At 36.7% G+C, this 16,261-nt stretch overlaps 1 protein-coding gene across 1 annotated transcript; it reads left to right on the top strand.

Moving 5' to 3' along the window:
- The first annotated feature begins 10 nt into the window (after positions 1–10).
- ralaa (v-ral simian leukemia viral oncogene homolog Aa (ras related)) lies at positions 11–13,643 on the top strand. The gene is made up of 5 exons (XM_084398788.1): positions 11–308; positions 1,934–2,187; positions 6,382–6,590; positions 10,325–10,499; positions 12,025–13,643. The coding sequence occupies exons 2-5, from the start codon at positions 2,074–2,076 to the stop codon at positions 12,145–12,147; spliced, it is 621 nt and encodes a 206-aa protein (XP_084254914.1). The 5' UTR covers positions 11–308; positions 1,934–2,073; the 3' UTR covers positions 12,148–13,643.
- The last annotated feature ends 2,618 nt before the right edge of the window (positions 13,644–16,261 follow it).

Here is a 16,261-nt window from a genome sequence, read left to right on the forward strand (position 1 = left end):
GCCCGCGCGCATGCGCAGACAGACGCTTCCCTGCATGGAAAACTGAAGCGGATCCATGTGACCCGCCTATCGGGATCATCATCGGCGCTACACACACACACACCCATGACTGACTGACTTCTGCCACACCAAAGATCACCGCAACCGGCTTCTGCTCGCTGTAAACACTGACGGAAGGCAGGTCTGAGGTGTCGGTCCGGTTCTGAGGGCATTGTTCGGGATGAGGCTGCAGTAACGGCAGGGAAGAGGAATCTTCCCGAGAGTCCCTGTGTCTCTGATTACCTTTAGCTGAACCTGCAGACACAAAGGTAAGATCTGGCACAGGTATTACAGCAGATATGTAACCAATGTCGTTATGAATGTAGCTAGTAATAAATCTAACGTTAGGCTGGGTGCTTGTAGATAAACGCTAATGAACCCTTGAGTCTATGTGTGTGTGTGTGTGTGTGTGTGTGTGTGTGTGTGTGTGTGTGTGTATATTTGTGTGTATTTGTCTATTTGTCTGTCTGTATGTCTGTATGTATGGGTGTGTATGGGTGAGTGTGTGTATGACTGTTAGCCGGACAGCTTGTGTGTGTGTGTGTGTGTCTGTGAGAGCAGACTGTACAAATGACCCTTACAAAAAGCACTGTGATACCATAGATACTAACAGATGGTAATACCATGGTATTTATCTTGATATACACCATGGTATTAAATGATTACCATAGTGTTTGTTCATGGCTAAGATGCTTTACCACAGTGGGTTTCAGTCCTTCAGAGGAGACACCGACCAACAAATATGATCATGTATAATATACCAAATAAAAAATTAGTTGGAAAATATTTAGTATCTTTTAAGTTGCATTAAAGTCTCTTTCTCCTCGCTATAGTACTGTACTGTTAAACGTATTTATTTAAAGCAAATTCTAATTGTTTAGGCTACTTATTTATTTTAATCTAATTAAACACCATATATCTCACATGTCTTACCGTAGTGAAGCCTGCAGACTCTCCGCACACTCAGCCCTGGCCTCTCTCTATACATACATGCATATATAATGTGCTCAAATGTACCAACAGTCATATTACAGCACGTGTGTTATTTATGAGCCATTCAGTCCTTTACTTCGATCAGCTTTGCAGTCATTATTAACGTCAGTGCGCTATCGATTTCCCTCGGTCGCTCTGATTTATTAGAGTTTCTCCATTGCGTCTTGCTCTTTTATTTAGTTACATCTGCAATCATCACAATGCAAAATGCTTTAAAATAATAACTTCCCCTCTTTTCTTCTCTGACGACGAGGGCGGGGCAACCTGTCACTCACATGAGATCGGCCAATAGCAAACCACACCCATCCAATCAATTCCTCACAGACACAATCAAGCCCCGCCCACATCTGTTCTTGTTCCAGAAGCGTTTCACTCGGATATACGACACAATGGAGGAGAAAACTACAGTTTCATGCTGACTTTAAAGAGATGTTTGATTTGCTTTGATGTATTATATATTTGTATTTTATTTCAGATTTATTTCATTTAACGAAAACCATTTTTAATAGTTTTAGTGCACTGATCCAGATGCCACAGAAATGACTTTGCAAATGCGCAGGGAGTTTCTCTGTTACAGCTGATTCCTGTCAAACCAGTTGTGAAAGAGTCAAGGTTATTCAGGAGAACATAAGCCCGTTGTTTTAAGTGAAATATCAGTTTTAAACAATGGAGGAAAGCACTTCTGGGGAATACTTGGAAGATAGTTTCCCCGATTGACCATTTTATTTTTTATTTTTAGGATGCATTACAATCCGTTATAATAATATGCAAATGATATTCAAATGCTTAAGACAGACGTGTAAGATTAGCATATTCCTTTCTTGTATTAGGTGAGCTGTTACGGCTAATCGGTGAGTAGAATATTACAGAATGAAATGTAAATATTTTGGTTCTCCTCCAGGTGCACACGGGGCGGTACATGGTCTTCTCTCGAACACACTCCCACCCTGACCCTTCGCTTCAGTGACCTTCAGCTCCTCCCCGACCCGACCCATAAACCCCACAGCCCTCCTCAGTCCGACCCGAACGGCAGCCGATAGCATGGCCACAGCCAAACCCAAAGGCCAGAACTCTCTGGCGCTTCACAAGGTGATCATGGTCGGGAGCGGCGGTGTGGGAAAGTCGGCTTTAACTTTGCAGTTCATGTACGATGAGGTGAGCATGCTTTCCACATATTACAAAAACACTTCCTTCCACAGACATCATGAAAGTTAGGGATGCACGATATCGGTATCGGCCGATAAATGTTCATCTTTAATGTTATCGTTATCGGCTTGATAAGAAAATTTGGCCGATATATTAAAGCCGATAAATAATGGCTTATCTCCTTCAGCTGAGACGCTTCAGATGTGCTCTGCTCAACATGATGGTTTTTAATTGCTTGAAATATGATGGGAATCACTTTAAAAAGGAAAATACAGTAAAGTACAACATGTCATATAAGCTACATAAAATTATATTGAGAACATCATTGTAATTGTGTGCTTGGGACATGGATTATTTAATTTATTTTGTTAAACAGGCTCTCAAAAATGATTTGGATTTAGATTTATCGGCCGATATATCGGTTATCGGCTTTCAAATATAAAGAAAGTTATCAGTATCCGGCCATTATCTTCATATCGGTGCATCCCTAATGAAAGCACAATTATATTTTAATTTTAAGCTTTTGTTTTGTTTATGTAATAATGTTATGAATCACCACTCGGTTTTGTAATTTGCCCTTATGGAAAATAACATGGAAGATATTAGAGCTGGGTAAAAAAATATAGATTTCTCGATTTTAAACGATTCTCATTTTTACAAACCGATATCGATTCTTAAATCCCAAGAAGCGATTAGTCATCCTGTTTTCAGCTGATGAATGAATGTAACATTGTAGCGCATCCCATCCAATAAATCACAATAATCTTTGTGCTTTGTTACTATTGATATGAAACAAAGTCTCAGATTTCAAATTATGTCCATTTTCTTACGAAATTCAAAAACATAAACACTGTTTTGTCGCTGTGGCGTGAGATCGCTCCGGCTCAGCTCTAGAGAAGCACATGATTTTCTCCTCCGCCTTAATAACACCAGTTACAGCGCGAGATAAACATGAATGAGCTTCTGAAAGTGTGTTAAAGGTACAGTACAACTTATCGAAGTCCGTATCATGTGACATGGAGTCGCCCAATCAGTGTTTCAACCGTGGAAAGACGTCAGTAAAACAGCTTGTAAACAATGTCATGTAACGTCACATTTACCTCAGAAAAACCACATCCAGTGGCCGTAAACTCGTCCGTCAGAGAGAAACATTAACTCTAGAGGAGCATTCTGCTAAATATATGCACCATATTACATATTCATTATCATTTTTAATGTTCTTCAATTTTGAATGCATGTTTGAATAAATCTGGCAGGTTTTTATGACAGCCACCATTTAAATGTTTATATTTCATATAACTTTATTATTATAAAAATAAATGAAAGCGTAATTTAAGTGTTTCTACACAAATCAGTTAATTTTTACCTTCAGTATTACAGTAGGCTAATGAAGCCTATAGGCCACAGCTGACTCCCATAGTTTACAGCATTAGTGAAGAGATGTTTTCCTTGAGAAAATGTGCCATGTGTTGCACCTGATGTCCACAATAATCAATATTGCATCGAATCGGAATCTAAATCAAATTGAATTGCAAGCTTGTGAATCGAATTGTGAAATTTGTGTCAATACCCAGCCCTAGAAAATATGGATAATTCAAATATAAAGAATTATCGGTTATCGGTATCGGCTAAAAGTTTAATATCGGTGCATCTCTATTATCGGGCATGCTCCCCCAAGAAAATGTGGATTTCTCTGGTCTACTACTACACAATTTAAGACTTTTGAAGGCCAAAATAATTGATAAGAAATAGCTTTAAAACCCTGTCAGTGGCAGTAGATTATCTGTCAATACCTGATCTCTCCTCGTCTCCATCAGTCTCTTCCCCTCCTAAAGCTGAGCTGTGACGGATAGTCTTCTCATTTCTGTCTCTATCAGTGTAGAAAGTAAACGTAGGCTCACCTGATATTTGTTTTGTGAATCATTTTTCAATCAAGTTAATTTACTGAAGGCTACCAGGGAAGCTAAGTTTATTAAATTCATTCACAGTATGTACACAATCATTATTAAAACGGCTACATTAAGGTCTCTTGTTTTCTCACATTGACAGTTACTAAAACTATTACATATATATATGGATGTTATGTAAATTATATAGACCTATTTTCCATTCAAAATGGTGAAATTAATCAAAAGTTTATTAGTTTGCCTGATTATTTTTGTTGGTTGTTTAACATTTCTATCTTAAAACAGCTGTCAGTTATGAAATGTTGAGTTTCCATCCACTTCCATCTTATCTCGCACTTTATGGCCATTAACAAATGATCTTGACGCCGTGTAATATCCTTGCAGCACTAAAGTCGAGTTATACAACATCAGGCAATCATTTCACATCCTTTATTATATACACCATTATTATTCAGACCTCATAGCTACAGCCATGGTTCCTACTACAGATGAGTAATGCAAAGAAATTACCAAAATAAATGTTTACTGTAAACGCATGTAGGGAGGTAAATTATTATTATTATTATTATAACCACAGTGAAATCGTGCACGTGATACAAACCCATCCTATGCGCTGTCGGCCAGTAAAAACAATTTATTTATATTTAAATAAGAATCGGACCGGCCTGCATTATGGTCCTCTGGCATTTGCCAATCGGCCCCTGGAGAACAGAATAATCATAATCACGATTGTTTTGGTCAGTATTGAAATCACGATTATGTAACACGATTATTTCACATGACTTTGGGAAAAAAATAAATTTGAACATTTATTGTACTTTTTTGAACTATTAAAATAAATAATATAATAGATAATACTTCAAGTATTTTAATTTTCCCGCAGGTCTACCACTTATAATGCGGGAAACTTCCCCGCAAACATTCATTCACTTTAGCATGTAGATTGTATGAGTAGCCTAAATTAATCCACACAGATTATAAAATCAAATCAATAATTTTAAAACTTTCTCCAAGAGTCTTCGTCTTCTCTCTCTCTGTCTCTCAACATGGGTTGGACAAGGCAAGCGTCGAAACTACACTCTCGCGTCTAGGGGGCTGTTTACACCTGTCCACTTCATGCGTTTTCTCAGATCGGATAGCTATCCGATCGTGAAAAGACCAGGTGTAAATGCCCTCCGAAACGCATTCAAGACGGATTTGAATCCGATCGCTCAAACCACTTCAGGAGGTGGTCTGGGCCGCATTCCAGACAAAACTGGACAAGTGTAAATGCATCTGGTTGTTGATACACATATGTAAATTGTACTCCTCCCAAAAATGCTAAAAAATAAACGTGTGAGAGCGTGTTATAGGCTATATGTAATGTTATAGCCAGATATGACGATGCTACTGGAACACGCATCACCGCAGATGAGAAGCTGAGCATCTATTCATCAAGCCAACGTGCAAACTATCGCAAATCAAAGTGAAAGTAAGTCGCAGACGCTTAACACACAATCATCATCATTAAAATTAAAGAAACGAAATGATCTTACCAGGGCTGTTGCTGCTCTCTCTTATTGCGGTCTTTGATTTTTAAATTTTAGCTGATGATCAAAAAAATGCAGCTCATATCTGTTGCGCTCGTGACGTGCCCTCCATTAAATCTGCAGATTGCGCGGGAACTGAAGATCGGATTTAAATCCGTTTCGCAAAAACACATTTATGTGACCAGGTGTAGATGGAATCGTTTTGATAAATCAGATAGCTATCCGATCTGAGAAAACACATGAAGTGGCCAGGTGTAAATAGCCCCCTAGGAGTCGGGACGTGACGGAATTGTCACTCGCACAATCGGGCCAGCATTGCATCGTAACTAAAGTTGATCATTTTCACTATCAGTTTAAACACTCAAGCTGAGAGAGATCACGGCTTCGGGAGGGGCGGGTGTGTGTGTCATTCACAACACAAGACAAAATAAGAGTGTTCTTGCCAAACAGAACATGGCAAAATAATCATTTTTACTCGATTGTACTATTTTGATGATCGTTGGGAGCCGAAATCGAAATTCAATTAATTGCACAGCCCTAGCTCTAATACATTAGCTCAACATTAGAGTTTGGTTATTTAAATTTATTAAATGTTTTAGTTGTCTGTTAATATTTTAAACGTCCCTTTGGACGTTTGCTGATGAGACCCTCCAGCGGTTACAGGTCATAGACCCACTCAGCAAATGCCCGCTGATATCTGTCCATCGCCCTGATTTCGCTCCACATGTAAACCCCTACACGCACCTCCATCTCCTCCTCCTCCTCAGTTTGTGGAAGACTACGAGCCCACGAAGGCGGACAGCTACAGAAAGAAGGTGGTTCTGGACGGGGAAGAGGTGCAGATAGATATTCTGGACACGGCCGGGCAGGAGGACTACGCTGCGATCCGGGATAACTACTTCAGGAGCGGAGAGGGCTTCCTCTGTGTCTTCTCCATCACTGAACTGGAGTCGTTTGCAGCGACTGCTGATTTCAGGTGATTTACACATCTTCAGCTTATTTAAAAGAGCTGTATTGATTTTAGACTTAAAGGGGTGGTTGATTTGACTTTTCTAACTTTAGTTAGTGTGTAATGTTGCTGTTTGAGCATAAACAACATCTGCAAAGTTACAGCGCTCAAAGTTCAAAGCAAAGGGAGATATTTGCTTTTAAAGAAATCGTTTAAGGACTACAACAAACGGCTGGTAGGGACTACAACGAGCTTCTTCACGGGTTAGTGACATCACTAACCCTCAAATTTACATAAACCCCGCCCCCGGGTTAGTGACATCACTAACCCTCAAATTTACATAAACCCCGCCCCCGGGTTAGTGACATCACTAACCCTCAAATTTACATAAACCCCGCCCCCGGGTTAGTGACATCACTAACCCTCAAATTTACATAAACACCGCCCCCGGGTTAGTGACATCACTAACCCTCAAATTTACATAAACCCCGCCCCCGGGAACACGGTTTCAAGAGAGAGACGGAGGTTGCCGCTTGGTTCAAGCTCAAGCGGTCGCATTCGTCTTTACACTTGCAATACAGTACGCAACACAGACACAATATGTCACTCTGAAGGCGTCTTACAACAGTTCCCACACGAGCGATTTATAGATTATCATGACAGAATATGCTAATCAAAGACTAGAAGATAGTTAATTCCACATCAGCTACATACATGCATCAATTAACCATTCAGAAATGTCCTGTTGCTTCTACGTGTTGTCACTTCTTCTCGAGTCTCTCCATCTTTGTCCGACTCCAGTTTAAACATAAAAGGCTTCAGTTTCATACATTTTAGTGATAGTCTGTGTGAGGTAATCCAAGCTTCTAACACACACACAGGCACGTGCACACATAGACATCAAAGGGGGCTTGAGCACCTGCCCTTTTTATTCCTGGAGAGAAAGTGCCCTTTTTTCTGGGGTGCTTTTTTTATTTGTGAAAAATAATATATATTCCTGTTAATAATATATATCCCAAATAAATCTATCAAATAAATAATTAATTTGACACAAAAAAATTCATTTAAAAGGGTTAATTGATTTAAACCCGATTGTATTGCTTCCGCTAAAGAAAATAGTACGCTCCATCTCTGCGGTTAGAATCCTGTGAGTCCATAGCAACGCTCTGTTTTTCATGGAAACGGTCTGTTATACTCCGCACAGCGGAGGTTAAAGGTTACACTGTAAAATAACCTTTACAGTTTATGGAAATAACAGACCGCATTCTACATTGGAATTTAACCAAGACGCGTTTCGCTGTATACGTATACATTTTTTATCGTATTGGCGTTTCGTCCACACGGATCCGGCGTTTTGGGAGACTGAAACCGCTATTTTTTGAAACCGGGTCCCAAAGTGGATAAATCTGAAAACGACACCCTTGCGGTTTCGTGTGTACAGCCAATCCGTATATTTTGTGAAACGATGATGTCATCACATCACGTGTCGTCTGTGTCACGAGTAACCGCAACAACAATAAAGGCGGACTTATATGATTGTATTCGTGCTGCAGAAGCTACTAAGCCTACTAGCTTTATTACAGCAAAATCTATTGCTTCTCTGCAGCTGTGGTGAGCAAAAAGCGATAATCTTTGTCTTCTTCTTCTTGGTTCGTATACAGCGCGCAAGGTTATGCGCATGCTCAAAGTCTTCTTCTCCGTGTATAGTGTATCTCTGTGGCAGAATTACAGCGCCCCATACTGGTCTGGCATATATACTACACCGTTTTCAGTCGGTTTCAGTGGTTTCGTGTGTACGCAGATATTTCTTGAGACGACGCCGTGTTTACGGAATTTTTTTTTAGAACGAGGAAAAAAAAAAAATATCGGATCGGGAACGCACCGGCTTCGTGTGGACGTGGCCCAAGCCAAGTAATAAAATAAGCATATATCACCACACCAGGTGACATGCTTTAGTTATGTTGTTTATCCTATTTACCTGCATTGCCCTGTCAATTAGATGCAAATGTGCGCATTTTAACTAGTTGACACCTAATTTGCATACAGAACGTCCCCAGTTAATGACTTGCATCAAGAGTCTTTCCCCCTGAAATGTAGAAATCTAAATTGGTGAGTTTAGAAGAAATCTACAGATGCAAACAGATGGAGGATACACTCTAAAAAATGTAGTCAATCTGAGTAACTGTATCTGGTAGATTAATAAATAAAACTGAGTAGAAATAAGTTAACATTAAACATTAAAAATAACAATATTTATAAATTCACTTTTTATTTATGAGTAATTAATAAATTAGCAGATTTTGCTATCTGTAACAAAATAGCAGCAACAGCCCTCTTCAGTTTAGAGTGAATATTTGTGTTGATTTTAACGTGTTATGTATTCTGATAACACCAAAATAATTAAAATGATGTAGTGCCTTGTGCAAAAATAAACAAATTATTAGTAAAACACGCCCTTCTGCTTGATGCAGTTATTTAGGTTATTCTAAATATATACTTGAAACTAGTAACATAGAAAATGTTTTCAAAACATGCACATTGCGGAATGGTTTCCTTTGCTGCTCTATAAACCTAGTGAATACTAAGTAGACCATGGTTTCTGTGTGAACTGATTAACTTTTTTAATTTTTTTTTTTTTAAAGGAAGTCAGAGTTGCATTAATATATATACTTTTTTGTTTAAAAAAAAAAAAAACGTAATTATGAGAAGTGCCCTTTATTTCACTTGAGCCCCTGCCCCTCAAAATTTCTGTGCACGTCCCTGCACACACACACACACACACACACACACACACACAAGCTGTTGAAGCTCAGCCCTCTGTGCCGGGAGCAGCAGCTCATTTGCATTTAAAGGGACACACACGAAACGACTAGTTTTCACTGACCCTCAAAAAGGGACAATTTTAACATGCTGTAAAAAATAATCTGTGGGGTATTTTGAGCTAAAAACTCAGTGTAACTTGTTAGGGGAGGCACTTTACAATGAGATCTCAATAGTTAATGCATTAACTTGTATAATTAACAAAGAGCAATGTTTTTTTTTACAGCATTTATTAACCTTTGTTAATTTTAGTCAATATAAATGTTCATGTTAGTTCACAGTGCATTAACTAATATTAACAGATACAACTTTTTACCCTACATATATTGAGATTAACTTTAATTAAGATTAATAAATGCTGTAGAAGTATTCATTATTAGCTCATTTTAACTGATGTTAACTTAACTAATGAAACCTTATTGTAAAGTGTTATCGGTTTATGATTTGTTAACATTAGTAAACTACATTAAATGATAAACAGTTCTAAAGCATGTATTAATCTTAGGTAGTGTTAATTTTAACCAAAACATTATTAAAATCAATATCTGTTAATATGATTTATTAGACCTATTTATTTATTGTATTAGTTTACAATAAACAGTTGTATTTTTATTAACTAGCATTGACAAAGATGAATGCGCACTGTAACAAATGCATTGCTCATTGTTAGTTCATGTAACTTAATGCATTAACTCACATTAACCAATAGAATCTTTTTGTAAAGTGTTTCCATTTTATATTTATTTCCTTAATTTGCTTTAACATTATTAGTAATGGTACTTTAATTGGATGTAGATGAAAATATATAGTTTTGCACATACTTAAATCACATTAGTTAAAAGGTTTCGACGTTTTTTTGTTGTTTATGCTTTTGACTGCTTTTATGGATATTGATTTCCATTAGAGTTATATTTGACATAGAAGCATTCCTCCCTTCCCAGAGAGCAGATCCTGCGTGTGAAAGAGGACGAGAACGTGCCGTTCCTGCTGGTGGGGAATAAGTCTGATCTGGAGGACCGGAGACAGGTGAGCGCCGACGAGGCCAAGGCCCGAGCGGACCAGTGGGGTGTGTGTTACGTGGAGACGTCTGCCAAGACCCGCGCCAACGTGGACAAGGTCAGTGTGTGTGTGAGCCTGAACCTGAGGCTGTATAGTGGAGAGATGGACAGTTACTGGGCAAATGCTGCTGAGCTACATCCTCTACACTGCCATTATTGACATGACAACACGTTATGTTATCTCTGGGATTTTGTCGAAAACGATAATTATGCGATATTTTGCTGAGTGTGTTTTTGTGCTGATGTCTTGACTGGTTTATTAGGGCCCTATGAAATCCGTTTTATTTTTTTCCGAATTCCGTTTTATTTATTTTTAAAAATTTGTAATTAAAAAAAATAATAATAATAATTATCCCGTTTTTATTTTTTTAGACTCCATTTTAACAGTTATATAAAATTTTTGTAATCAAAAAGCCTCCTGATTAATTGCAATCATGAAACTTAGACAATATAACAATCATTTAACAACAATTACATGTTTTTCACCCTATGAATTGTTAGGGTATAATATATAATATCTGTAATATTTACAGATTCCCTTGTATTTTTACTAAATTCTGTGTTTTCTGTTTTAAGTTTTCTGGATTCCATGTTTAATGGCTTAATTAAATTTAATGATCATAAAGCATGTCTGATTAATTGAATTAACAAAAAACATTTAATAATAATAAAAAAAATCATTTCTATTCTAATAATTTTTTTCTGCCAATCAAATTAATGCATAAAACATTAATTTAATTTATCTTTCAATCATATCATGAAATTAAACAAACTTTAAAACATGGAAGAAAAATTGAGATTATTCCTTAAAAATAAAGTTTTAATTATAATTTATTATTATTCATACATTGAGGCTGTATTCTACTGTACAACAGTAATATATTTGTCACAATTTCTTCAAGTTAAACCAAACTTTTATTTTGACGGGTTGCGGTGAAGACCTTTGAGTGTCTGTGTGTTTATGATATATGACGATAGTTTTCCTCAAATGAAACGGTAAGATGCTCCTGAAGAGACTCAGAGCGACTCCAGTGATGAAGTTATTATTCAACAAAAATTCTGTGTTATGCTGTAAATTCCGTTTGAATGTCTGGATTCTGCATTGGTGAAATCAAATGGCCCCAGTTTAGTCCTGTCATGGGCCGCTGACCGCCGAAGCTTTTCATATATTCTTCATATGCTGTGCAGTGGTTAGACATTCATTTTATTTCCCCTAAACTAGTGTCCAGGGGATTTTTACCTTTTATAATGGCATTTTTTATAACTTCATTAGATGTATGCATCATCCTTTATGTCAGACTGCTACATTTAATCAATAAATTCAATTAGAATAATAACACTGTCACCAACAAATAAAATCAGCATCAACAAAATCAGAAGTGGCTCGAACTTACACTGTATTTACAATTGCAAAAATAATGCTATAATTGATATTGTGTGTGTGTATATATGCATCAAATCAAATCACATTATATATATATATATATATATATAAATTAATATATATATTTTTTTAAATATCAATTATTAGCATTATTTAAAAAAAAGAAAAAAATTCAAGCTGGTGTGCTTCTTGATTGCAGGTTTTCTTCGACCTCATGAGGGAAATTCGCGCCAGGAAGATGGAGGACAGCAAGGAGAAGAACGGAAAGAAGAAGAGGAAAAGTCTGGCCAAACGAATCCGCGAAAGATGTTGCATTTTATAGTCTCTGATCCTCCACTCTTTCTCTTTTGCATATACTGTACATGTACCTGTGCGTTCTGTGTTTCTCCCTGTTGCTAACTCATCCTCCTCCTCTGTGTGCGTGTGTGTGTGTGTGTGTGTGTGTCAGATGTTGGGTTTTGGACCGTCTGATACAGTCCATTTCTAGTGTCCATGTCCACCTGGAGTCTCTTTAGTGTCAAATCACTCATATTGTCCAAAAGCACAGGACGCAGGAGCTGTTTTAGTGTTCATGTGTTCTTGAGTTCGCAGGCCGCCGTGTGTTTAACATCAGCCCTGGGTGATCCGACCTCAAACGGGCGGCACTAAACACAGGTGAACAAGGAAAAAGTAAATGAAATGTTGATTCAACCACTTTAGGGTCAGTCAGATTGTATGTTTCTAAAAGACTCTCTTCTGCTCACCAAGGCTAATATTGTGAAATATTACAATTTTAAATGTGAATATATAGTAAAGTGTAATTTATTCCTGTGATCAAAGCATCATTACTCCAGTCTTCAGTGTCACATGATCCTTCACAAATCACTCTAATATGATGATTTGATGATCAAGAAACACTTATGATTATTATCAATGTTGGAAACGGCTTCATGCTCTTGTGGAAAGTGATGCACTGATGAACAGAATGTTCAGAAGAACAATATAAATCTTGTGCAACATTATAAATGCCTTAATTGGCACTTTTGATCAGATTAAGGAATCTTTGCTGAGTAAAAGATTACATTAAATCTCACTGACCCAAAGTGTTTGAGTGCTAGTAGTCATTCAGTCATTGCACTAACACAAGTGTTTAAAGGTGTGTTCGGATCACCTGAAGAGGATGGTAATGCAGGTGTTTGAGTTATTAGTTTAACACTGGATGAGCCCTTTTATTTACATTACATATTACATAACTCCAGTCTTAAAAGCTGAGAATACAGTAGCTGAGCGAATAATGGGCTTTGGAAAAAAATGCCATGTAAAGCTTTATGTAAAAATGATGCATTGTTAAAAACAGTCATTTGTTGGTTTGTGGCTGAGCATTTAGTAACTGTTACGCATAACAAGTGCAGCACACTAACAAGCGATGCCATGTGTGTGTGAGTAACCAGTTTTTAGTTTAATTACCTAATATTCCATCATGAGTTGCAAACAGGAAGAGAGTGTGTGTGTGTGTGTTGACTTCCTGAAGCCTTGATGTCCGTTGTGAATGTGACACACACCCTTACAGTCTCTTTAGTGTCGGATCATTTCAGTTCGATGACAATCATGCTTTTCATACGTGATGTGAAACCCCGAACGGCTCACACACACTCACGCTTCCAGTCCTAACCAGAGAAACACACACTCATCTTCATGGAAATCGCTCCAGTGATTGATGGTTTTTTTTTCCAGTTTGCTTTCCTGCTTTTTTTAAATTTTATTTTATATATATGTGTGTGTGTTGTTAATGTGAAAGCTTATTTCGGTGGTTTCGAAAAAAATAAATTTTTCTAATTTATATGTGCTTTATTATTCACAGGGAAATTGATTTATACTCGGTACCATTTCCATCATCTCTATATGCTTTTTATTGGAAGGAAAATGATTATATATATACCAGAAATCTCAGCCAACGGTGGCACAGAAGCGCCTCTGAAGTGTGACTGTTTAATGAGGGGCATAAACGCATTTATAACGCTATTATAACTGCATATTGTTATACTAGAGGCTGAGGTGGATCACAGCTGTTATAATCTAGTCTGGTTTTTATGCTGCATTGCATCTTTACACTGAATTTTGAGTGTAAAAATGCCTTAAAATGCCACTTCTAAAGCGCTTCTGTGCCGGCTTTACCTTTACGTCATTCAAGCAGTTCTTGTGAAGTGAAAGGCTTAGTGTTTGAGCAAAGCTCTTCTAGTATCCATCACTTACCTCTGCCTTGGGTCAGTTTGACCCGAAATTCATTTTTTAATAATAATACAAAAAGAAAGTTCATCAGAGGGGTCTAAGCTTGAACCACGAATACACACACACACACAGACACACAAAAATTGTGGTTGAAATTTAAAAAAGTAACAAATCCTTCCCTCGCGGGTCATTTGAGCCCCTTAGGAATGAATGTAATGTGAGGAGTGCTTCAGTACACAAAGAAAAACCTAAAAATGATCAAAATTCCAACTAAAAATGCTAAAACCAAGAAATTATTTTGTAATGTCTTCATGTGTATGTGAACGCACACAGAAGAGGGACTGGCTTTAGGACCCAATATAATAAAAAAATATTATTTATTTTTCCACAAGAGGTCGGGAAAGACTCCCAATATAAGATATTTAGAGTTAATTGAGTTATTTTGAATTTAAGTTGAAAGAATGTGAGGAATGTGCTTAAATTACTATTTATTTATTATTTATAGATCAAATCTAGTCATTTAAAGGTAACTAAAAAATACTAATAATTGCATTAAAAAAAAAAACTATCAAAATGAAATAAAATGAGCTTTCTGGACAAAATAAATAAAGAATAATTGTATGGCTTCGGGTCATTTCGGACCTGCGAGGGAAAGATGTGTTACAAAGAGCGAGAGAAGTTATTCCCAGAAACATGGTAGAGTCAGCATGGGATGAGTGGGGTCTGTGGGATGGGGTGAGTGGTTCGTCACAGCACGATGGCTCTCTAATGCACATGTGAACTCTGAAGACTCTTTCTGATGGGGAGCCGACATCTGTTCGTTTTATGATTGACACGTGACGTCACGCCAGAGGCCTGTGCGGGATCATGTGTGTGTGTGTGTGTGTGTGTGTGTGTGTGTTTGATTGTGTCCACGAGATACTAGCAAACGCTTCTGTTTTCTGGCGAATCATTTCTGTCACGGTGCTATTTCTGCTCATGTGTGTGTGTGTGTGTGTGTGTGTGTGTGTGTGTGTGTTGAGAACTCGCAGGGTGTTCTGGTAGAAATAATGTGCAGTAAAATATACAGTAGCTCATTTTCAGTTGTCTAGTATTTCAAGGCTTGTGTTATTTCTGAACTAGCGCTGGGCAACGATTAATCGCATGCAAAATAAAAGTTTGTGTTTACATAATATATGTGTGTACTGTGTATATATTTTTTTGTATATATAAATGCACACATATGCATGTATATATTTAAGAAATATTCGCATGTGATATATATATATATATATATATATATATATATATATATATATATATATATATATATATATATATATATATATATATATATATATATATACACATAATTTATATTATATATAGGCCTAAATATAAATGTTAACATAAATAACACATTTTTCTTAAATATATACATGCATATTTGGGTATTTATATATGCAAAATAATTATACACACACACATATATTATGTAAACAAACTTTTATTTTGGATGTGATTAATCGTTGCCCAGCGCTAAAGCTTTAACTGTAAAGTAGCAAACATGGCCAAAGTGGCACTTCCAGCTCTAAAGATCATATTTGGAAGCAACGGAAATTAAATTGTCTGATTTAAATGATTTAAATAAATAAAAAAGACAACATTATTTGTGCTTTCATTTATAATAGTGTGTGGTTCCCTTAAGTACTGGGGTCAGTGTGCTTTGGTAATGGTGGGAACCATGTAGCCAAAATACTATGGAAATCAAACAAAAATTGTAAAATCTGTAAAGGTGATATTTGGACGAATTATTTGAATAAATGTAAAATATTTGTGCTTTTATAATAGTCTGTGGCCCTTAAAGTAAGGTTGCTTTGGTTGCATTTGTTAGTAGGCTAATACTTATTATAATATCACATGGTTATAAAACAAGTTAGTTTTACCTCGGTAAATCTGGTAATAAAAACTAAATTTATATTGTATATAACTGGCTCTGAGGAGGAATTTGTCTAAATGATGAAACAACGTTTTCTTGTTTCTTTTTTATTTAGGGTCTGTTATGTTTTCTTTATGTTATTTTCTCTGTGATGGCTATTTTAAAATGATGATTATTAATGTTTATTAAAGTCATATCCTATAGCTGTGCTGTGCATCGACAAAAAATACTCCTTTTGAGTGAAATTATTAATTTCTTATTCCTCAAAACTTTTTTTTATTAATTAAAAACCTTTATTGCATAGTAAGTA

This window comes from Rutilus rutilus (assembly GCF_951802725.1).
Source record: "Rutilus rutilus genome assembly, chromosome: 24".
NCBI classification, from domain to species: domain Eukaryota; kingdom Metazoa; phylum Chordata; class Actinopteri; order Cypriniformes; family Leuciscidae; genus Rutilus; species Rutilus rutilus.